At 39.9% G+C, this 24,928-nt stretch overlaps 1 protein-coding gene across 2 annotated transcripts in view; it reads right to left on the minus strand.

Moving 5' to 3' along the window:
• Nucleotides 1–23,997, minus strand: part of AKIRIN2 (akirin 2) — a 28,241-nt gene extending 4,244 nt beyond the window's left edge. Inside the window, exons 1-2 of one of the 2 annotated variants that reach the window (XM_084993911.1) lie at nt 23,809–23,997; nt 1,340–1,483 (exon numbers count right to left, since the gene is read on the minus strand). In XM_084993911.1, coding sequence (XP_084850037.1) covers nt 1,340–1,483; nt 23,809–23,926 — 262 coding nt within the window. In that variant the 5' untranslated portion in view covers nt 23,927–23,997. Of the gene's footprint in view, nt 1–1,339; nt 1,484–17,945; nt 18,181–23,808 lie in introns of those variants that run through there. The other variant, NM_001278752.1, reaches the window with a different exon arrangement.
• Between the last annotated feature and the right edge of the window lie 931 nt (nt 23,998–24,928).

Consider the following 24,928-nt stretch of genomic DNA (forward strand, 5'->3'; position numbering starts at 1 on the left):
CTAGTCAGATTCATTAACCACTGCGCCACGACAGGAACTCCTCTACTTGACTGTTTTATAGCCTCTGTTCGTTTTGTTATTCTGCCTGGTTTCTCTACCCCTGCTGGGAGGGAAGGGGAAGGAAGGCAGATAGCCAAACACTGTTACCAGAAAAACTATTTTGCTGAAAAATTTACTAAAGTTAAGAGCCACTTTGGATGGTTCTTATTTCCCAAGATTTACTTGCCCTTCAAATTTTTACACTCATTTTTACACTTTAAGAAAAAAAAAAAGTATCTGCAAACTATCCTATCCAACAAAAGGTAGGTAAAAACATAGGATCAAAAATAAATAAATAAACCTTTAGGAATCCATCCTAAAAGACAAATGTGTAAGGGAAGATGTTCAGGGACATTTTGTAAATACCATTAATAGCAAAAATTCTGAATCTACCTATCATTAAAAACTGTGGGGAGTTCCTGTCGTGGTGCAGCGGAAACGAATCCAACTAGGAACCATGAGGTTGTGGGTTCAATCCCTGGCATCACTCAGTGGCTTAAGGATCCGGGAGTTCCCGTCGTTGCGCAGTGGTTAACGAATCCGGCTAGGAACCATGAGGTTGCGGGTTCGGTCCCTGCCCTTGCTCAGTGGGTTGAGGATCCGGCGTTGCCGTGAGCTGTGGTGTAGGTTGCAGACGCGGCTCGGATCCCTCGTTGCTGTGGCTCTGGCCTGGGCCAGGGGCTACAGCTCCAATTCGACCCCTAGCCTGGGAACCTCCATATGCCGCAGGAGCGGCCCAAAGAAATAGCAAAAAAACCAAAAAAAAAAAAAAAAAAACCAAAAAAAAAAAAAAAGGATCCGGCGTTGCCATGAGCTGTGGTGTAGGTCACAGACTGGGCTCAGATCTGATGTTGCTATGGCCATGGTGTAGGCTGGCAGCTGTAGCTCCGATTGGACCGCTAGCCTGGGAACCTCCATATGTCGCCTCAGGTGTGGCCCCGCAAAAAAAAAAAAAAAAAAAAAAATGTGAGAAATCTATAAAATGGTCTAGTATTCAGCCACGGCAATGTACATCTATACCTAACAGAGAAGCCTGTGGCTATATATTGTTTGTTTTTTAAATGAAGGCTACAAATCATAGTACTACAGGGAAGTCCACTTAGGGAATACTTATTCTTTAAGTCACAGGAATCAATGTGGCAATCACTTATTATGGTACCATATTTTTAAGAGACTGTGCATTACTTACATAAATTTTTTTTTAAATCAAGGAGAAATTTGATGACTAAAGGCAACTTACATTACTTTTCCCCGAACTAAGAAATGTTTCCTTTCACTGATTTATTAAGTCTGTTATTACCTGGTGAAGCTGGTCCACTGAGGAGAAATGCATGTGGCTGTGCATCAGAAGTACAGCATGGATCTGTCTGTTGGAAACTAGTTTCTAAATGTCTTCTCTTCTGCATGCGCTTATACTCTTGTTTTATGTTGTACAGAATTTGTTCTAAAAGAAAAAAGTTAAAATTTGGCAAGATAAAAACTTCCAAGTTAAAAAAAAAATTAGTAGGACCAATCTACCAATTCTTTTCAAATACTACCTAGAAAGCTTATGTTCTGAAAGGAATTGGTTTCAGCATATCATGGGGGCTTATTCGGAAATAGCAAATACACGGCACCCTGGAATTCAGCTATTCTACAATGACATTCTTTCTAAGCACTGATTAGCAAAAAACTAAGTTCTTCATTCAACACAGAGATAAGGGACTCTGAATTAAAATGTATTTTACTCAGATTCTTAAGAGTACCAAACTCAAAGATAGTTTAATTCTCTGTGTAATGAATAAATTAACATGCTTTTCCAAGACCATATAATTAGAATTAGGGCGTATAATTAGACTATGAGCACAAACCAGTGAGAAATGACAGAAAGCAAAATGACAAAGTAGATGCAAAATAAACAACTGTGCTACATTAAATGGCCATTGCCACTAACATTAAGCTCAACAGAACCTATAAATATTACCGCATCAACAGCAAAGTGTATTCTGAATCTTCGGGGTAAAAACCCATGTAAATTGATTTGTACATAACATACTTATTAAGAACCACTATACCACAATGCATTATCTTCAACCACAACAATCAAAACAAATTAAAATACTGTATCAAGCACATTATTTAGGCCAATAGGATCCATTTTGGAAGATTTCTAGTTCAAAATAGTTAACCATTTATAGCCTCTCCAAAGAAACTCCCTCTCTGAGGTTTCCTCTCCCTTCCAAACAGACCTTCTCACCACTAACAAAGCACCCTACATAGGTTATCCATGTGAAACTATATCCCAAGTTTATTCTAATCCAAAGGAAAAAACAAAAATCAAAAGCTAAGATGGGAAGGAGCAGGCAATAAAATGATTCATAAATATAATGGAGTATAACAAACAATTCTATAATGATGCAATTTAAAAATGAAACTAAATTGAGGGGACATCAATCAGTCCCTTAAACATTTAGATTCTGCCAGTTTCATTACTTTAACTAAAAATAAATTGAAAAAATTAAAAGTTGCAACAATCGTATCCTGCGAAGATACCATTTATATAAATTATGTGCAAACAAATCTTGTTTTACATATACATAAACGTGCAGTTACAAAATCACACACTGGAGTGATTAGTCTCAAGAATGGTTGGTTGTATGAGGGATGCCCTAGCTATTTAATATTTTTCAGAATGGTAACACTGGTTTATACTGAAAATGGTCATTTTTACGCCTTTTCCATTTATCTGAAATTGTAATTTTTCCTATGAGCTTGTCTTATTTATTTGGCTGCACTCACAGCATATGGAAGTTCCTGGGCCAGGGATTGAATCCAAGCTGCAGTTTTGACCTACGTCACAGCATAGGCAATGCTGGACCTTTTAACCTCCTGTACTGTGCCAGGAATTGAACCTGTGCCTCTGCAGGGACCCGAGCTGCTGACTCAGATTCTTAACCCATTGTGCCACGGTGGGAACTCCAGAAATTGTAATTTAAAAACAAAGTTACCAGGAGTTCTTGTCTCCGCTCAGCAGAAACAAACCCGACTAGTATCCATGAGGATGTGGGGTTTGATCCCTGGCCTTGCTTAGTGGGTTAAGGATCCGGTGTTACCATGAGCTGTAGTGTAGGTCACATATGTGGGTCAGATCCCACATTGCTATAGTTTAGGCCTGCAGCTGCAGCTCTAATTAGATGTCTAGCCTGGAACTCCATGTGCCAAGCTGGTAGATACAGCCCTAAAAAGCAACAAAACAAAGCAAAAAAACCCACAAAGTTACCAGTGTGAAATAAAATGGCTGTCTACTGAAGAGTTAAGCACCTTTATAGAAATGGGGTTCCTAAGATTCCAAGGTGTCCAATAAGACTAGTACAACATCCTCTATCAACCAGGTCAGGGACACATATCCTTATTTCCCAGTAACAGAACTCTTTTAGTAGCAATATTCTCAAAGGCTTCTAAAAGTAATGATGTTTCAGTCTCATAACAAGTTTTGCTCATTTACATTTTATATTCAAATCTACCATCATCCTGACCAAAAGTACCATTCAAAGCATCCTAAAGTTTACTCACAATTAAAGATTTTAAGTATACCACCACAAAGTAACTTGACCTTAAACCTCTTTTGTGTGACTTATTCTTTGATCAGCACATAGCTGTTCTCAGATTATTCCTTCTTTTGCTTCACACAAAATCAACCAAAGCACAACTAAAATGTATCAGAAGAATAGTTGCAACAAATTCAATTTGTTCATCTGACAGTCTCAAACAAGAGCTAGTTTAGGATTAAGATATGACGGAACTGGGGGTTCCTATCATGGCGCAGCAGAAACGAATCCGACTAGGAACTATGAGGTTCCAGGTTCAATCCCTGCCAGTGTGTTAATGATCCGGTGTTGCCGTGAGCTATGGTGTAGATCAAAGATGCAACTTGGATCTGGCGTTGCTGTGGCTATGGCATAGGCCACCAGATACAGTTCTGATTCAACCCCTAGCCTGGGAACCTCCATATGCCACGGGTACAGCCCTAAAAAGACAAAAAAAAAAAAAAAAAAAAAAAAAAAAGATAATGATGAAACTTCCAAATTTAGCTTTGGCAACCTCCATACCATCTAATATTTAGGAGACATCAGTACAAGTTAAGGAACTGTAAGGTCTAACTTACAAATGAATACACCAATTTAAATGTACAGTTTGATAAGTTCTGACAAGTACAGAGACTTAGAAACTCCACCACAACACTTTATCATCTCCAGAAGTTCTCTCATACTTCTAACTCACCACCACTACTATCCACTGTCATTATATATATGCTTTTGCCTTTTCTAAAATTTCATATAAATGGAATCATAGAGTCGAGATTTCTGTTTGTCTTTCACTCAGCAAAATGCTTTTGAGATTTATACATTACGTTGCATCAACCAGTAATTCCTTTTTTTTTTTATTAATGAGTTAGTGTTCCATTGTGTATATATAGTATATACCACAACTTACCCATTTTCCTTTCAGCAGACATTTAGATTGTTTCCAATTGGGGGCTATTATGAATATTCAAGACAAGTCTATAGGTGGGCGATTTTCATTTCTCTTGGGTAAGAGAACTGGATAGCCTGATTATAAGTGCATGGCTTTACTTTGTAAGACCATGAGTAACTGTACACTTTGCATCCGCACCAGCAATGTATGAGAGTTCTAGGTGCTCTTGGGCAACATTTGATACTGTCAGTTAAAGAGCTGAAGAATTTTGAATGCTATTGCCTGCACTGCCTTTTTACATCTAATATGATACAACTATGTCATCGAAGCCTCACTGTGCCCTAAATTGCTCTAATACTGTTAACACGTAACCAACAATGTTATGCAGTGAATGGTCCAATTTAACCAGACCAAAATCTCAGCAACTCAAAGTAGTAAACAGCTAACTGCAAGCCTCAAGCTTGGTTTATCTCAGTTCAGAGGTATATGCACTTTTGAAGCTAATAACCAAGAAATCTCCCCAGATTCCAATATTCCAGAATTTACATTTTAAACTCTGCCTACATATTTGGCTAAGTTGCTTCCATACCAGCTGGATAAAGGCCTTTCATACATCAATAAAGTATGTATGTCTACTTAGTCTTAAACTATTTAAATCTAGCCATCTCGTACCAAACTAAAAAGTGACATTTTATTCCAAGTACGTGTAATCTGACATTGTGCTGCCAACGAAATTTACTGACCCATTAAATAAGGTCAAATAAAGCTTCACTAACATTATCAGTTGCACATTCCAGTTTTAATCATGCATCCTTCATATATGGCTTATGAAGCATAGATTAAATTTGCAGCAGATCAGAGCAAAATATGTAGTTATTTTCATGACAATCTACACTAAAAATGGTTGTGGCACACATCCTGTTTCAAAATCCTTAAAACTCTTATCACCCTTTTACTATTCAGTTAATCCTTGAGCAAAGTGAGGGTTTGGGGTGCAGATTCTTCCCACAATAAAAAAATCTACATAGCTTGTAGCTGGCCCCTGCATCCAAGGTACAGCTCCCTCCACATCCTAGGTTCCACAGCCTTGGATTTAACCAACATTGGCTCATGTAGTACTATAGCATTTACTATTGAAAAAAATTTCACATAAGTGGACCTGTCAGTTCAAACTCACAGTGTTCAAGAGTAAACTGCAAAATATTGCTAAGACCTTCTTGTACCATACTAGGTTAGGTCAAAGTCAGCATTAGCAAATTTATGACTAATGGTATTTTCATTCCCAAATCTAGTAAAAACCATCAAGGTTGCTAATAAAAATTCTCCATAAGAGGCAAATTATCAATGAGCCAGCACTTACTCCTTTGAAATATGAAAAATATATACAAACAAAAGCCTAGGTAAATGTGAAAAGGCCTGGCCTGAGGCAGTAAAATCTGGTTACTCATTTTAGCTGCCTATGATTACCTTAAAGAGCCTGGACCACAATGAATAGTCAACAATATGAACAGGAAAAAGCAGCTGATGGGATGAAAAAAAAAAAAAAACAGTTGATGATGGTAAGAGAAACGGCATCAAAGCAGAACTGAAAGGGAGTTCCCACTGTGGCTCAGTGGTAATGAACCTGGCTAGTATCCATCATGCATGTTCGATCCCTGGCCCCACTCAGTGGGTTAAGGATCTGGTGTTGCCATAAACCATTAAGACCTAAAACAAACTGTTTCATCAAATTAAAAAAAAAAAAACAAAAAAAACCAAAAAAACAAATCTAGAAGCTCTGAACTACATACCACATCTACTTTATAAATTAAAACACACAATTTAGAGTTGCTATGGAGGAGTTCCCACTGTGGCACAGTGGATTAAGAATTTGACCGCAGTGGCTCGGGTTGCTGCAGAAGGCGCCTGCGTTCAATCCTCAGCCTGGCACAGTGGGTTAAAGGATCCAGTGTTGCCACAGCTGTGCCTGGAATTCAATCCCTGGCCTCGGAACTTCCTTATGCCACAGGAGTAATCACAAAATACTTACAATAATTTTTTAAAAAGAGTTGGTATGGAGGAAGTTTCCATTGTGGCCCAGCAGATACGAACCCAACTAGTATCCATGAGGATGCAGGTTTGATACCTGACCTCTAACAGTGGGTTAAGGATCTGGTGTTGCCGTGAGCTGTGGTGTAGGTCGCAGGGGCGGCTTGTATCTGGTGTTGCTGTGGCGCAGGCCAGCAGCTATAGCTCTGATTCCATGGGAACATCCATATGCTGTGGCATGGCCCTAAAAAGCAAAAAAAAAAAAAAAAAAAAGGGGGGGGGGGAGTTGCTATGGAGACCCCCACCTTTTTAATTCAACTATTCTCACAGATCATCTGATCAGAAACTAAAACAGTTGTTACGGACTCCTTGAGGGAACCTTAAGTACAATGTTCTTACCAGTCAAGAGCTTTCTAATTAAGAATGAGCTGAATGCTACTTTAAGTTTACTTTAAAATTATTGTTATGTCAAAGGAACCTGGAACCAAATGTTAACACAAGATTGTATAAGTTATAGCTACAGTTTTACCTTCTGTTTAGATTAGCATGAATCCTAATAAGCATAATACAGCTGCACACAAAACACTAAGGTACTGGCTACATTATTTTTTAATGGCTGTGCCAGCAGCATATGAAGTTCCTAGGCCAGGGATTGAATCTGAGTCACAGCTGTGATCTACACCACAGCTGCAGCAATGCCACATCCTAAACCCACAGTGGTTGGCTGAGGATTGAACCCATACATCCCTAGTGACCCTAGCAGTTGCAGCTAGATTTTTAACCCACTGCACCACAGCAGGAGTCCCCTTGGCAACAGTACTTTAAATGATTCATTTATCTCCTAACAAGAAGAAGAATATATATAATTACTATAGGTCATAGAGTTCCCTTCATGGTGCATCGGAAACAAATTCGACTAGGAACCATGAGGTTGCCGGTTCAATCCCTGGCCTAGATCAGTGGGTTAAGGATCCGGCGTTGCCGTGAGCTGTGGTGTGGGTCGCAGACGAGGCTCAGATCCCCAGTTGCTGTAGCTCTGGCATCAGCTGGCGCCTGTAGCTTCGATTAGACCCCTAGCCTGGGAACCCCCATATGTCATGGGTGCGGCCCTAAAAAGCAAAAATAATAATAATAATAATAATTACTATAGGTGAAATTTCATTATTTCACTGGTACTATAATAGCCAGTGATTACTTATTTGAAATAAATGGTTCAATTTGTTAAACTCTTCAGGTCTAAGTATAAATGACAATTTAACTGTACAATGGGAGTTACTACTTCAAGGATTCCAACAATGCTCAATCAGCAGGTGGCTCCTCTCTACTATTTTATATTACACTAGATACTAAAGGGACATATGATAACTATACTGCTTTTGTTGTTTACCATCTCCAAGTATCTTCTCAAATAGCTTACAAGCTAGGAAAAGAGTAATGAGAACAAAAAAAGCCATCAGTGGTGGAGAAAAGGAAAATCAAACCATCCAAAATCCAGTACTCAAATACGCAAGCTATAGAAAATATTTAGTACTAAGGTAAGATTCGGCTTCTATTCCAATTAACCATGGGCCATCAAAACAAGGTAAGTTTGGACAGAAAGAGAGGAGACTCCTCGAGGAGGACTGCAGAGCAGCACAATCAAGCTAAAGAACAAACCCATCTCTTTCAACAACTTATTAAGGCACCCAAAACACACATACACACATAAATACTGAGATATGGCCTACCTGGAAGCCAGAGGTTGCAAACTGATCATTCATGGGCTAAGTGGAACCCAAAGACATGTATGGCCTGAATATTTTCTTTTTAAAAACAAGTGTGAATTTGTGGCCAACATTTAAAAGTTGACTAATTTTATTTTTTTTTGTCTTTTTTGCCTTTTCTAGGGGTGCTCCCAAGGCACATGGAGGTTCCCAGGCTAGGGGTCTAATCAGAGCTATTGGTGCCGGCTTACCAGAACCACAGCAATGTGGGATCCGAGCTGCGTCTGCAACCTACACCACAGCTCATAGCAACACCAGATCCTCAACCCACTGAGCGAGGCCAGGGATCGAACCCGAAACCTTGTGGTTCCTTGTCAGATTCGTTAACCACTGCACCACAATGGGAACTCCAAAAGTTGACTAATTTCACATTTATAAGTCAGATTTCTGGCTACTGTTGGGGAGGAATGGTGAGGGAAGAATTGGACTGAGTAGCAAAATTCTGCTTTAGAAAGTGGCAGCTGTTTGGGGGGGGGAGGGCTTAAGTAATCGAGTGTTTCTTAAACTTTCATGCACACACAAATCAACTGGGGGTTTTGTTAAAATGTAGACTATGAGTGATGGAGCCTGAGATTAAGTATTTCTAATGAGTTTCCAGGTGATGCTGCAGGTCAGGAGCAAGACTGCAATTCACAAGTCCACCCCCTAGTTTACTTCATTTTTATTACCTGCCTAGAACTACGGCCATTTAAGTTTCTGTTCCTTGCTTAAAACAGTTAACTCCCCTACCGTGGCAAATAAAAAGAAAAGTGGTTGATTTATTTATTACTGGACATGCCAGAAAATGAAGAGAAGGAAACCATTAACAGTAGAGATTATTACAAGAACAAAAATATTAAAGGTGATCTAATTCATCTTGCCACTCTTATCTACATGGCTTCTGTAGCTCTCCCTAGCAGAAAAATATTCTGTAAATCCATTTAAACTTGATTGGACATACACAGATTCATTACATGATATTAACATACATATAACTAATTCATTTATATGGGTTTTATGTTCATTATGTGATTGGTAGAAAAAAAAATGCACCTGCTTTTCAATTTCATCTGCTTTAAAAGAGTAAGGAGTTCCTACTATGGCTCAGCAGTAAGGAACCAGGCTAGTATCCATGAAGATATGGGCTGATCCCCGGCCTCGCTCAGTGGGTTACAAATCTGGTGTCATCATGAGCTATGGTGTAGGTCACAGACACTGCTCAGATCCCAAGTTGCTGTGACGTAGTGGGATCTGGTGTAGGCCAGCAGCTGGAACTCTGATTCAACCTCTAGCCTGGGAACTTCCATATGCTGTGGGTGCAGCCCTAAAAAGACAAAAAAAAAAAAAAAAAAAAAAAAAAACAAGACTTTCTCTTACCAGAGGGCACTGACTGGAAATCTACAGATATCTTCTGTTTATCCTACATATTTTCTAAAGTAGTTGTTAATACTTAAAAGTCAACAGATTTCATGAAAATTATGACTTCTCTGGGGAAGAAAGGCTACTGGGAAGATATGACAATAAAAAGTCCAAATTTCCCACGGCCAGAACTTAAAGGAATAGTCTGAACTAAAGATATACATTAGAAAGTCACTTGTAAGTGGCTATAAAGCCAGGAGCATGCATGTGATCACTTAAGAAGCTATTAAGCTAGATAGGAATGGAGGTGACCCTAGAACTAAAGAACTCCTAGGTTTAAGGGTTAGATGAAGACAAAGAGCAGCTGGGGAAGTAGAGGAAAACTGCGGTCACAGAGGGTCAAAAAAAAAAAAAAAAAAGTATTTCAAAAAGAAAGGAGCATCAGCAGGGTGAATGATGTAACAAAGGTCAGACAAAATGAGGATCGACTGTGTGCCACAGAAGCCACTGGTGTCTGGACAAAAGCTGTCTGAGGTACAAACACATTAGGACTAAGTTAAAAACCAAAGAAATGGAAGCAAGCAAACTATCTGAAAACTTTGAATTTGGTTTTGAAGTGGAGGAATCTGGATGACTGCTATAGAAAAGTGAGCATGCTTTACTTCATAATGGGAGCCTTGACAATATTTAAAGCCAAAAGCAAAGATCTGATTGAGAGAGAAAAATAATCAGAGGATAAGGAGAGAGAGAAGTGGGGTCCTTCCCTCACTGTGTGCTTTCATCCTCTGAATTAATCTTCCCAATGATATCTAAAAAGAATACGACAGGCACCAAGTTTTGGTAGTGCTGGCACTGGGAAAAATGAAGGTGGTGCCATTTGATGGCCTCTATTGTTTTCTGCGAAGTTGAAAGGCAAGTTATTCACTGAAAAATGGCAGGATTGCTGGACTGTGTAAAAAGCCCCATTTGAGGTTGCCCTATTGTAACCATCTCTAGCACTGAGGAACAGGAAACGCTCTTAATTCTCATAATATCCCTGGAGACAGATACTACCATCATTGTGTGTATACTTTTACAGATGAGGAAAATGAGGCTTTGTTTCATGTCTTCTAAAAGGTTATACAGCTGGAACAAGACAAATCCAAGCCTGATCTCAGGCCCTAAGCTCTTAATATCTACTACCCTCTCCGGTGTTGTATTACTTACACCTGGCCAATATTCCACAGGTACTAATATTTTTAAATCAGCATGTCAGAACAGAGGGCTCAGAGTTCCCGTCATAGCACAGTGGAAACGAACCCAACTAGGAGCCATGAGTTGCGGGTTCGATCCCTGGCCTCCCTCAGTGGGTTAAGGATCCGGTGTTGCCATGAGCTATGGTGTAGGTCACAGATGCCGTAGGATCTGATGTTGCTGTAGCTATGTAGGCCAGCAGCTGTAGCTCCAATTCAACCCCTAGCCTGGGAACCTCCATATGCTGTGGGTGTGGCCCTAAAAAGCAAAAAAAATAAAAATAAAAAAAAAAAATAAAGGGCTCCACTGCTATGTATAAATACTTCACACACTGGAACATCAAACTCTATGACTGTTAAGAAAGTAATAACCAAAACAGAGCAAAACTCTCACTTTACCTTGAGCCCTGAAACTGCAACCACTGGCTACAAGAGAATAATTACAAGAAATTTTCATGTTATAATATTGAGATGTTTATCTAGGAGCTGCTTCAGCATCTCTAAACTGCCCCCTTTTGGATGGGTATTTATAACTACCAGAATGCTTTACTGATGTTTCCAAAGTTAGGAATTATTCTAAATTGGTAGGTCAGCATTACAACACAGGACTGATTACAAGGCCAGCTCTGATAATGTACTATATTTCGCCTTGGGCCATGGACCAGGTTCCCTGAGTCTGTCACTATCTCCTAAAACTTCCTATACTTTTAACCAATTATACTGCTTTGAGAAGTTTTTCTTTCAGAGAATTCTATGTCAGCATTAGGAACAAGGCAATCTTCTGTAACAAAAGGCAAAGTTCAAGGAAAGTAATGTCTAAAAAGTTAGCTTTCTGCAATCTTTCAAATTCCACTCCACATTCTATTCTTCAAATGCTATCAGTTCAATGATACTATCTTTTTTTTTTTAAGGAAAAAAAAAAAAGAAAATCAACTTTTCCAGGCCGCTCCCTAAATGTGATTTTTGGAGGGAGTTTTCCAAGAATTAACATTAATGGAAATGAAATTAAATGCTAAAACAAAGTCAGAATGTACATCAAAGACATAATAATCTCAGAAACAGTATTAAAAGTGTGATTTGATCAGTAAACCAATTTCAATGCTTAAGCTGCCCAAAATGAAAATAACGTGAATGTGGATAGTAAACAGTCCATAAGGAATTAAAATTGGTATATTGGTCAAGTTTACAGTATTTTGATTCAAATTCAGCTAGCTTTATCCAGTATCAGCAATAGCAGCTCTATTAGTTCCTCAAGAGACTGTCTTTTCTTTGCCTAACCTGCACACAATCTGGAACTCAAATGGGGTCGTAAAAGCTTGAAGTGACTTCTAGAGTAGGTATTTAGACTTTTTAGCAATGCTGAGAAAAGGAATTCCCGCTGTGGCAGTGTGGGTTAAAAATCCAACTGTAGCAGTTCACGTGGATTCGATCCCTGGAGAATCCAGCATCACCACAGCTGCAGCTTGGATTCAATTCAATCCCTGGCCCAGAATTTCTGTATGTCAAGGGTGCAACCATTATTTAAATTAAAAAAAAAAAACTGCTGAAAAAAAACCCAGGTACATGAATAGACAATAAAAATTAAGTCAAACTCAAAAGTTTTATTAATGGAAAAAATCACATTTTATAAAGTCAAAATATTGTAAAACATTTACATTTCAGAATGATCTGCCTATGACATTTTCTTAAGCGGGCGAACCCGCAGCACACTGACGTTCCCAGGCCAGGGACTAAATCTGAGCCACAGCTGAGGCAATAGCCAAATCCTTAACCCACTATGCCAGAAGAGGATGGAACCTGTGCCTCCACAACAACCTGAGCCACTGCAGCTGGATTCTTAACACACTGCGACACAGCGGGGGAATTCCTGCTTATGACATTCCTAATAGACAAAAATTAATGACTTCTGATTTTTCCAGGGAGGAAGAAAGTAAAGTTATCCTCCAAGGTTAACTAGAAGCATACTGTGGGCTGTTTTTCTAGTGCTAGAAGAACAAAAACCACTATTACTATCCAAAAAAAATCTATCATCGGAACAGAGATTACACAATCTGGCATAATGAAAAAATCTGGTCAAAAGCTGACAACTTGATATACAAAAGAATTTTAATTTACCTGCAAGAAGATTCTCTCCCTGCTTAATACAGCTACAGTATCTCATCACACAAAAAAATCTGTTGTAATTTAATTCAATTCCTTTAGAAAGACCAGAACTTCCTATTACAAAATATTTTCTCTTAAAAATCATGAAAAATCTTTTAAAATGTGATTCTGAAAATGGTAAAATCCTTGTAAATGGGGCTGTATCTAATATTGTAATGCACATACCTTGTTTATCATCACCGTCCAGAAAGTGAAAGGCTACTGAGAAGTATACTACAAGCACCTTAAAAAAAAGTATTGTTCAAAGTCTTAAATAAATCTTGTGTTTCTTGTTCCTGCTCATTTGAGTCACATATCGTGGCTTTATTGTTACAAAATAGTCTAAAAAGAAAAACTGGTAAGGAGGAACAGAACTGAAATTATATATATTTTTTTCCTTAAACTTCCAAGTTTCTAAGAACCTTGGGAGATGCCAAAACTTGATTAACTCAACATACATTCAATAAATGTTTTACAACTTTACTTATGGTAAGACATCAACTAAGAGGGTAAATATGGCAGATTAAGAACATCTTTGGGCTCATTTTCAACTTTAAAAGTCTCATATGATTCACCCACTGCCTCAAAATCCAGGGGGCATTCCTTTTAACTAACAGTCTTTGCTACAAGACTGCCACTGATGGATCTTATTTCTCAGGTGTGTTTACACATTTGCGAAACATGAATTCTAGAATCCTTATTCTCAGCAGTAAAATTGAAAATGAATCTCTTAAACTAAATTCATCTGTGAAGACCTCTTTACCATCTACAAATGCCAGTCTGGTTCACACAGGCTTGAACAAGTACTCTACCTTTCCTACTTACCTGAAAGTAGGTAGTCTTCTCAAAGGCAAGAAATTAACTGGTTTCACATGTGCATAAAGAACATTCTTTGAGTCAATAGTACTAGTGTACAGTACAGTGTTAATGCAAAGAGCACAATAAATTGCTGGTTCAGTTATAGATACTTGAAAAGACCCAATCCCGATGCCATTTATTATCTAGTTTCATGAACCAACTATCCAAGAGGTTGAAACTTAACCTACGGAATCATTATGCATTCTAAGTGGAAGGAGAATCAGAAGTTTCTTTTCAAAGAGAAAAATTCTCAAAACTGGGCATTTCAGTGAAATCCATTATTCTCAACCTTTCAAAACAAAAGCGTTTCTATTACTGTCTTCCTGGGTCTATCTAAACACTTAGCTAAGACCCAGCTGAGTAATACACAGTATATTCTTTTTCCTATAATGCCATTCAAGAACTGAAGAAATTTATTATTCTCCTTTACATCTCAAAGTATGTCTCTGTGGCAATCACAGTAGCTAGGAGCATTTCCATCTAAACAAAAGCTAACAAACCTCTCCTCTGATCTAGCCATATTGTTTCTGTATATAAGATAGGCTCTCATTTTTCTACTTTCAAAACAAAATAGCTCAATAATGAATACAACTGCATTCTCTTTTAATGGCTATAAACTTATATGATTCTTAAATGCATAATTCATAAAACTATGAAATAACTACTGCTACATATGCACTCCTAAATAAAATATCAGGTTTAAAATCCAAAGTACAAAGACCATTAAAAACAGTTTATTTGCCAAGCCTACTGAGAAACTACAACAGCTGTCTAAATAACCACAAAATATTAAAAACACTTCTGGCTCAATATAAATGACATCTGAAATGAAATGTTGCCTCCTCCAACAGACATCTCATTTGTTTGCCTAGAACCATTTATACTTCATTTAAGCCAGCTGGTGTCTCCATTTGCAGGCATGCATCAATGTCTACAGAACAATCTAAGTTCCTGTAAACCCTTCCCCATTCACAAGCGGCAATTTCCATTCTTAATGGCAAGTTTCCAGCAAATACAATGAGTTTTTACAAAGGAATTTAACTCTTTTAACTCAATTCTTAGGGCAGACTAGAGCAACAGCAACAAGTCAAAAGATGTGTATATAAGTGCCTAACAAATTCACAAGCAGGTTGTGTCCATGCAAGGATCTCTTCAAACAACCATTCATTCATTCACTACACAATTATGAAAAACAATTGTGTTGGACTTGACTGAGTCTTTTGACTAACTGATGAAGCCAGTAGAGGTATTCATTTTCCCAACCACAGCCAATGGTTTTTCTCCCCCCACACCTCCAGTTATTATTCACTTTCCTTTTCCACACATCCAGGGGTTATAACAAACCTCTGGGGTGCTGACACCCTAGACCAGGGGTGGGCAAACTTTCTGAAAAGGACCAAACAGTAAATATTTGAGCTTTGGGAAAACACAGTCTCTGTCACAATTAATCAACTACTGTTGTAATCTGAAAGGGACAGGGACAATACTTTAAAAACAAAAAAACTGAGCATGACTGTGTTCCAGTAAAACTTTACTTGCTAATTCTTTCCTTTTGCCTGGTATTAAGATGCAATAATTTGAAAAATATTCGTTTAAATAGTAGTCATCAAGTCAAACTTTCTGCAATGACTTAAAAGACCCCCCCCCAAAAAAAACCCCTAGGGTTTAAAACACCTGTCCAACCAAGTTCCTGAAAATACTAGTAAAGCTGCAATATGACTTCAGCTACACATCTGAAGACACTATATATCCAGAGAAAAACAATGATAAAATGATAAATTACACATACTTTGAAAGAAAATTCACTTCAGTAGTCTAGTTCTAAATTGTTTAAATATTTGAACTCACAGAAATGAAAACAAAGAGCTTTCACAGAATCCCAGTCAATCCCAATCCCAGCTACCTATTTCTGCTGAAGATACTTGGGTAGTCACTACTGTAAAGTTTAAGAATTACCACTTTTAAAACCGGAATCTAAAAATTAAGATACCTGGTAAAATTATTTCCAAGTTTCATGACATGAAAACTGGAAAGCTCTTTGACACCTGCACAACACTGCAGCTCCCATTATGACACCGTTATTACAAAAACCATACAAGAGCAAGCCTCAAACTGGCCACATAAACACAAGGCTAAATTAACACATACAATGTCATTCAAAATTAGTTTAAAAAGCAAATCCGCAACCTTAGCAATTTTAACCGCTTTTCTCAACTTTTCATGTTAATGTTCAAATCAGTTGAAATAACTAAAAATTTTTTTTCTTAGTCTCAAAAAAATCAATCAGGATGTGATTTGAGAGTTCAGGATACGACCAAACTTCGAGTAGATGTCAAAAAACTTCTTTTTTGAAGAACAGAAGACATAACAATATTTTGGAAAATGTGAATCTGAACCAGCAAGCTTAAACAATTCCAGTAATTCCAGTTACTTTACTATTTATATTTAGTCCACTTAATGTACGATACTGCAGAGCCAAGTGTATCAGCCAACACTACAAATCTATCAGTGAAGACAAATTTGCAAAGGCTCACAAAATTGTGAATTAATTCCCTTTAAAGTGAAGACCAATATTGCCCCTAGCTGACTTACCTTATATGCACAAGACTATTTTAGCACTGAGATATACTTTTAACTCTCAAACCTAACACTATATTAATTGACTCCCCTCAAATGAAATTCACTGCTGGTTAGCTAGAGCTATTTTTAAGTGGCCTTATTAGTTAAGATTCCACCGTATCATTTCAATTTTCAATGATACCATTTCACTAAAAAGACAAACTCTAAAAATAACGTTAATCATCAGGAGCTCATTCTTGACACTGTTTCAATAGTTAAAAAAAAAAAAAAAATACCCTAGGCATTTGAGGAAGGATATTTTAAAATCTGACCTGAAAAAACAAAACTAAGTCAATTCCAAATGGAAGTTACCAAACAGAGGTAAATACTGAAGATTTTTTTAAGCCAACCAAAAAGAAACAAGTAAATCAAGCTATGAAAAGGCTTTGTCTACAGATCATATTATTACCAAAGGCTCACACATGAAACCTTTGCGTGCTACACACAAAGGAAACATTTACACTACCAGTCCACAAAAGCTATCCTATCCCTTGTGTGCCAGGGGCGCATGAGGATTTTCAAAGTACAGAAAAAACTGGACATACACATGCAGTACAAAGCAGCCAAGAGGTATTTCCCCGTGGTCACTTTCAGGAAATGCTTCAAGATGAAAAGCAAAAATAGTCTTAAGTCCCTCGGAATCTTGAGTTTATTTCTTTACTAGTCTCAAGGCCTAGGTTTTTTTCTTCCAACTACTCTTCTGGGCAGAAATAAAGCACTTCCAACTAAAAGCACCTACTCAACCCCGATTTTCAATACAATTTGCTTTTCATTAAAAGTTCAAGTTTCTCAAGGTCTAGACGTATAGTTTGATCATATTACAGTACTCGGGAAGAGCATTTTCTTTGTTGTTGACCCTGCTAGGGAAACAGGTCTTGACTCAGCCAAAGTGGCGTTCTTGTGGGTGATTAATGACAGGCCTAGATCTCGCCCCAGTGACATTCCTCCCCACCCCCCACCCCCTCGGTACTAAAATCAGCCATGTCTGAACCGGAGGAGGGGCTGCTGCCTCTCCTCAAACCACCCAGTCCCAGAGTTAATAGGTGCAACCAATCGATTCAGGAAGACAGCCATTGAGATTGGGGCGAAATGTGTGACCCTTCTCCTGCCTGTATTTCCGTGTAGCACCCTCTCTGATCATTTCCGCTGGGGCTCTCCAGACTACGGAAACGTTCGATTCCAGTCATTCAGACCCAAGAAAAAGATCTTCCTCTTCCCCACAATACCCGACAAGGAATGGCCCCTACCCACCCCCACCCTGACCTCCCCCCCTTGACATCAGGCCGTTTCTATTGTGTCTCTAAGACCGGAGGAGATTAAAAGAAACGTGGTCGCCCGAGGACTCTGCTAAGAACGGGGAGCAGTCCAGCACCCCCAGCCTCGTGGCCGCATCCCGCGCCCCAGGACCCTGTCCTCTCTTCTCCCCCGCACCCCACCCCCCCGAACCGGCGGCCGCAGAGCCGAGTCCCACCTGTGGTGAGGCGGGAGGAGACGTCGCCGAAGGGAGACGGCTCCATTCGGAGATACTTCTGCGGCGAGGCGGCGGCGGCCGAAAAGGAGGCGGCTGTGGCCGCGGCCGCCGACGACGGGGAGGCGGCAGCCGAGGTGGGCGCCGACAATGGCGCACATCGCCTCCGCTTTGGGGACGCTGGGCTCAGCAGCGGGTCGAAATCCAGAGTCCTTTTCAGAGTAGCTCCGCACGCCATGGCCGGGCCGCCGGGGAGCCGGGCTTGGGTGGGGTAGAGGAGGGGTACGGGAGGGGAGGGCAAGGGAAGGGGGGAGAGCGAGGCCCCGAAGAGCCTAACCGACCGGCTCTAGAGCGGAGAGGCGGATGGCGGAGCGCCGACGAGGGGAGCAGAGCCGCCGCCGCCGCCGCCTCAGCGGCAGGGGCAGTGGCCCAGGCCGGCCGGGGCGAGAACGGGAGGGGCGGTGGCAGCAGCTCACGCCGGCCGCGTCAGGGGGGCTCTTCCGCCTCCTCAGGCGCGGCTCCCCCGGGAGAGGCTCCAGCCGCCCCCGCCGTCCGTTCGGGCTTTGCGCCGCGCCCGAGGCGCTCCTGCGCTGAGACCGGTTCCTTCAGAAGTCGATACCAGCCCCGTGAGGTGTGAGGCTGGGACACGGCTCCTAAGACCCCCGCCCCCCGTCGAGACAGGGTCAGAAGCTAGAGAGCGGCGGTCGATGCGGCAGGATTGTGAGGTGGCGGCGGCGGCAGGAGCTCAGGCGAACACGTCCAGCCGCTAACCCCTCCACTGTACGACTCTTCCACCCGCCGCCGGCCCCAATATGGCGTCAATAACAACGCCGCCGATTCAAATCCTGCGGCCTCAAGGCGCGTGCGCATAGAGGGTGGGCGACCCAAATGTGCATTCTGGGATTTGTAGTTTTTCACTCTACGGAAGAATCGGCGTGAGAAGCGGTTAGGGAGGAGTCACGGAAACTACGACTCCCGTCATTCAAGGCGCACGATTCCGAGTTCCGGATCGGAATTTAAATCCCCCTACACAGCTTGAATGTAAAAGGAACTGAGCGAAAGAGAAAAAAAGAAAAGGCTCAGAGAGAGTGGGAAAAAAGGAAAGCCAACCAGTGGGGAAAGCAGGCTTTAAAAACAACAACAACAACAGCAACAACAAAACCACCTTTAAATTTCAGGACATAGTTGTCCTGGTACCGCTCCTACAGTGATTGAACAACCGAGAAAGAGAAAGCTAATCCCACCTAACAACTCAAGACAGATTAGTTTTGATAATAAGAGTGGCCAAGACACAACCTGTCACATGGAGGGGCTAGGAAATAATAAGATTATGGAACCTATTTAGGACTGCAAGAGAACAACAGTAATAGTATCAGGTTACGGGAACCTTGATTGTACTCGATGCTTTGCCCTTCCCAGGTAGCTGCTTGCATCCACTTATTAAATTCCGCTTTACCCTTTAAATGAAAAGGGTTTGAACGACACGCAGATGTAAATTGTTTTGCCTTGGATAAAAAGCTAGTGACATCAGAAATTGTACTGTCTCTGTTGAATACTGGTGTATATCTTAACGAATGGTAAAAATTAAAAGACAATGAAATGTCTAGGGAGTAGACCCATTTGGGACCCATTTTGTAAGAAGAAAAAAAAAATTTCCTAGAAGTTATATTTCTAATCAGGTACCTAAAATAGAAATCAAATAAAGCATTAATTATAAAATGATTTATGTGAAAAACTGTCATCAGTCCTTTGCCTATGGAAGCTATCACCAATCCAATACAAAACTAGTTATCTACGTGAATGCTATATTATCAAATGATCATAAGTATCAAATACTGGCTTTCAATGCTTTTTTATCCTGTCATTTATTCAGATAAAGATATTTTGTATAATTTTGTCTATTATTCTTTGTACTACTTTTGGACTGTAGTTTAATATATTTATTCTTCTTTTATAGAACTGCTCAACTCCTCAGATCAGCAGTGCCGATCACACTGTCAACAACTGTGATGATTTTAACATATACTATTTCGAAAATATCTTTGGCAAAAGATCAGCATTTAATGAAACAGCAGCTTAACAGTGATACCTAATAGGTAAATTTGTACTAAATTCTAAACACTCCATGAAATCTATGATATTGTGAAAATAACAGACGATACCTATTTTATGTAAGTAAGTATGAAAAGATAGGTTAACCCATGGAAAATAAGAAACAAAGCATTTATGTTCCTGGTAAGTATATTTTGAAATTAAGATTTAACCTTAAATTATGGAAGTTACATTGGAAAAGGAATGTTATAAGTTGAATGGTATCCTCAAAATTTGTATGTTGAAGTCCTAATCCCACGTATCTTAGAATGTGACCATATTTGGAAATAGAGATATTTCAGATGTAATTAGTTAAGAAGAAGTCCTCTTGGAGTAGGGTGACCCCCTAATCCAAAATGACCAGTATCCTCATAAAAAGGGGAAATTTGAACACAGAAGGGCAGAACACCATGTGGACATGAAGGCAGAAATCTAGGCGATGCATCAGCAAGCCAAAGAAAGACAGACTGCCAGTGAACCTGCAGAAGCCAGAGGAGAGGCATGGAACAGAGCCCTCTTCACAGTCCACAGAAGGAACCAACACTGCTGATGTCTTGATCTCAGACATTCTAGTCTCCAGACTATGAGACAATACATTTCTCTTGGTTAAGCCACCCAGTTTGTAGCACTCTGCTACAGCAGCCCTAGGAAACTAATAAAGGGGGTGGTGGTTATTATAGTTACACTGAATTGCCTAGAAAAGGAGGAGAGAGTTGTATATGACGTTGGCAGGAGATATCTGATAAACTCGACATTTTAGTCATAGTAGCTGTCCTTATAATCACCACTACACAGCACATCCTCAAAAGTCTCTCTGCTACGATTAAATAGTGACAGGGCTGGGGCAGCCTCTCCTTCTACCGGTGACTAAGGAGCCTGTTCAGAAGCTTAGAGGAACAAGGGGAACTCGTCCCTACTCACCTCTGTGTCTTGCTCAAGCTCTCTTCCATACATTCTGCCTCACTAGTTTCGGATGCAATGCCAACATTATCTCCTATAGGAAGATTTCCCCTAACATTTCAAGGCTGAATTAGTTTTCTAGATTCATGGAAAAAGAGACACCTATCTGCATCTCTTCATCATTACCCTCACCATATCATAATACTGTAATTCTCTGTTCATGAATCTGCCCCTCCCACCACTGTATTAGCTCCTTGCCAATAGTATGGTACCTTGTACTCTTCAATAGATACCCACAGAATGTTTCTCGAACATTTTGAAATCACCCTGTCCTCCCAGGAGTCCACATTATGACTTGTCCCTTGAGATAGTCACCTATGAAAATATTACAGTTACCCTTTTAGGATAGAAAAAAACTGTGGAAGGGAAAAAAAAAACCTAATTATATTTCCTAGGCTAATATTAAAAATAAAAATAATACTTAAAAGGCTATAAGTCTTAACACAGTTTAGAAGTGAATTTTTATGTTGATCAAGAAGAAAAGAGAACTATACTAAACACATTAATAAGTTGAATCAGGCCACATGAATCTAAATATACAGTACAGCCTATGGCTCCAGTGACCTACACAGACCAGAACTACTCTTGTTGTGAAGAAAAGGCCTGCAACAAGTTTTAAAGGTTGAAATATTTAGAATAGTTTTGCAACGATCTAGCAAGTAATTTCTGATTTGCACAATCTCAGAAGTCTCTGAAGAAAATCAAACTGCTTTACTGAGATGCTAGTCTTTCCTTGGTATTAAGACTTTTCGAACACCTCCCCAAATATTCTCCAGGGTCTGATTGCTATGAGTCATTCTTTGACTAAAGCAGGTAAAGGTATAAATCTACGAATTGCTGGATGATAAAAAAAACTCATCATCTTGAGCCTGAAGACTACTTTGTAGCATAAATCATTTTCAAACAATTTTCTGACATAAAATAAAGATAAATGCAAATATGTAAGGTATGGAGAGGTGTTTGCTGACTCTGCATGTTGAGTTTGAGTAATTGTAGGTTGGGCATTAGGAACAGTTCTAATTCGGGAGTCACTTCAAATCTACATTCAGAGCAAGCATTGCCTAGGGCAAAAAAAAATTGTTTAATCATTGTGTAAATGAGTGCAGTAGGGAAGGATAGACATTGTAATTCCTTCCGCATAACATCTTGCAGTCTGGCCAGGGTTTCTTCTAAGCACCATATTTGGAATGCTACGTACTATTTTCCATTGTAGATATGATGCTGGCTAATTTTAACTTTGGTTTCATTATTCTGGTTGTGGTCATTATTTTGAGTTGATTGAATGGACCATAGAGTAATCAAAACCATGTATCTGTGAGTGATTTCAAGAGATCACCTCATCTAGTCCCCAGCCTCAAGGCATGGTTACCTGTGAACTACTCAAGCCAAATCATTGTCTGTCTGACTCTTTTCTAAAGATTTTCAGGAACAGCATCCAAAACCTTGTTGTGCAGGCAACTGCAAACTTTCTTATTTCTAGCTTTAACCTCCTCTCTATCCTCTGGTAGATTTCATCTTGTATAGTGCTCTATAAAGAACAGTGCACTCCAGGAAATAAGCCCTATTCACTTATCCTAGGGGACTGAGAGAAACCACGGTATAGTCTCTGGGAAGTCAAGTAAGTTTTTATGAAGTCTTTTTTAAAATAACGTGCATACTTTTCTCAAATATATGCCCTTAAGGACCTGTATCCTTACAGAAACTACTTACCCTTACTCTATAGAATAGTCAATCATGTTTAGGGGTCTTATTTCTCAGCCCAACCAATTAGAAGAATCAAGAAGAGGGAAACGGAACTGAAGATGTTACACACTGACTACAACAGCAATACAGCCATCGGATAGCAAAAAGACTGTAAACAAAAACTGCAAAATTCAAAAAGTCCAGCAGCCCTTGGTGTGGCTGTGGCTGTGGCTGTGGCTGGCAGCTGTAGCTCCGATTAGACCCCTGGCCTGGAAACCTCCATATGCCACAGGTGCAGCCCTCAAAAGTAAAAAAAAAAAAAGTGCAACAACCTTGAGCCACTGAAGTGTCAGGACAATCAGCCTGACTGCACCTAAGGCATTACTGTATTATTACAGCACCATATAATACTGGTAGGGTTGCCAGATTTAACAAATAAGAATATAAGATGCCCAGTTAAATTTGGGTTTCAGATAAACGAGAAATAATTTGTTAGTGCAAGTATGTCTCAACTATTTCCTGTGTTTATCTAAAATTCAGATTTTACTAGGTCCCCAGTATTTTATTCTGCAACTCTAAATAAGGCAGTGATTCAAAGTCAATGCAGAACAGTATCCAGTTCAAACTGTCAAACAAACACAGCATTAGAAAACATTTCATTCATATACTCACTCATATATGTAAAAGATAGCCAACAAAGACCTACTGTATAGCACAGGAAACTATATTCAATATTTTGTAATAACCAATAAGGGAAAAAAACTGAAGTATATATATGTATATATGTATATATAACTGAATCACTGTGCTATACAACTAACTTGCTATTGTAAATCAACTGTACTTCAATTTTAAAAAAAAGTTAAAGAAAAAGACATTTCATTGATAGTATTTAAGACTAAGAAAATCAAAACTTTGAGTTGTCTGGAAAGTACATTTATATGAAATACGTTGAGCCATACATGCTGTCTGCACTCACTGCAGAGTGCCAGGCATAAAAAACAAACACAAACAATCAAAACACTTAAGAAACACTGGATGAAGAGTGAAAAGCTTAACCCACTCTCTCCCCAGTGGAAAGCCCCTGAAGGTTGTCCCTAGCCCCTCCTGGTCATTTAGAGTTCCTTCACACCTTCTTCTGAAGCTGGCAGTTCTGTTGTCCTGCCTGAGTCCACGCCTGACTCAGAGTTGGTGTCACTGTCCGTGTCTGGCTCCCGTGCCCTCTTGTGCCTGTTTTCCTGGGCTTCCATGATGCTACTGTGAACCTTCCCTGATGAGGCTTTTCAAGAGACTGACATGATGCCTACACTTGCCCAATACTGGGAGCTTCCTCTGGGAGCTCATTGATAGAAGGGGCAGTCAGGTGTATGGTATGAAGGAAATGAAGAAACAGGCCCGGCTCTTCTTCCTCAGGGGCAGCTTTTCCAATCCTGCTCACATCAATAACAAGAATCACCGGCAGCCGTCCTGGCTTGTATCAAGGCTAGGGCTTCACTGGATGCCCAAGAAATGGCTAGATTTCATCTGGAACTTGCGCCCCAGGGTTAGTTATTCTTTGTGGTCTGATTAGTCCAAGAAATTGTCCGAATGTTAAAAGAGACAGTCAGCACTCTTAACAGGATTCACCTCCGAGCAGTGGAACACTGAGTGCATCTGTGGGAACACGATGAAGAGGACACCGTGCCCACCCTCAAAGAAACTTTTTTTTTTTTTTTTTTTGGTCTTTTTATGGCCGCACCAGTAGCGTATGGAAGTTCCCAGGCTAGGGGTGGATTCAGAGCTGCAGCTGCCAGCCTACACCACAACCCACAGCAACGCCAGATCTGAGCCACACCTGCGACCCACAGTGCAACTTGTGGAAACACTGAATGAGGCCAGGGATTGAACCCGCATCCTCATGGATGCTAGTCCAGTTCTTAACCTGCTGAGCCACAGTGAGAACTCTGAAGCTTACTTTCTATCCTCTATGATCGTCTGAAGATTCTTTTACAAGAATCCCCTTGATCATAATTATTTGAAAAATGAAACAATTTTCTAGAAAAAATAAGTCATCTCAGTGACTGTCAATCTGAAAACGTAAAACCTGTATATCCCAAAATAGTGCCCAGCACAGAGTAAACCCTTAGTGAGTAATGGCTATTATTACCATGCTGAGGCAAACTCCCAGGTTTCCCCAAGCCAGAAGCAGTGAAAAAAGTAGTGAAAGAATATAGAATACCTTCTTGTCCATTACACTGCACAGAGGCCCATCA

The sequence above is a fragment of the Sus scrofa genome, chromosome 1 (genome assembly GCF_054392235.1).
Source record: "Sus scrofa isolate SSC_HxYL_T2T_F1_AM1 chromosome 1, Sscrofa_HxYL_maternal_Yorkshire_Landrace_v2.0, whole genome shotgun sequence".
Lineage (NCBI taxonomy): Eukaryota > Metazoa > Chordata > Mammalia > Artiodactyla > Suidae > Sus > Sus scrofa.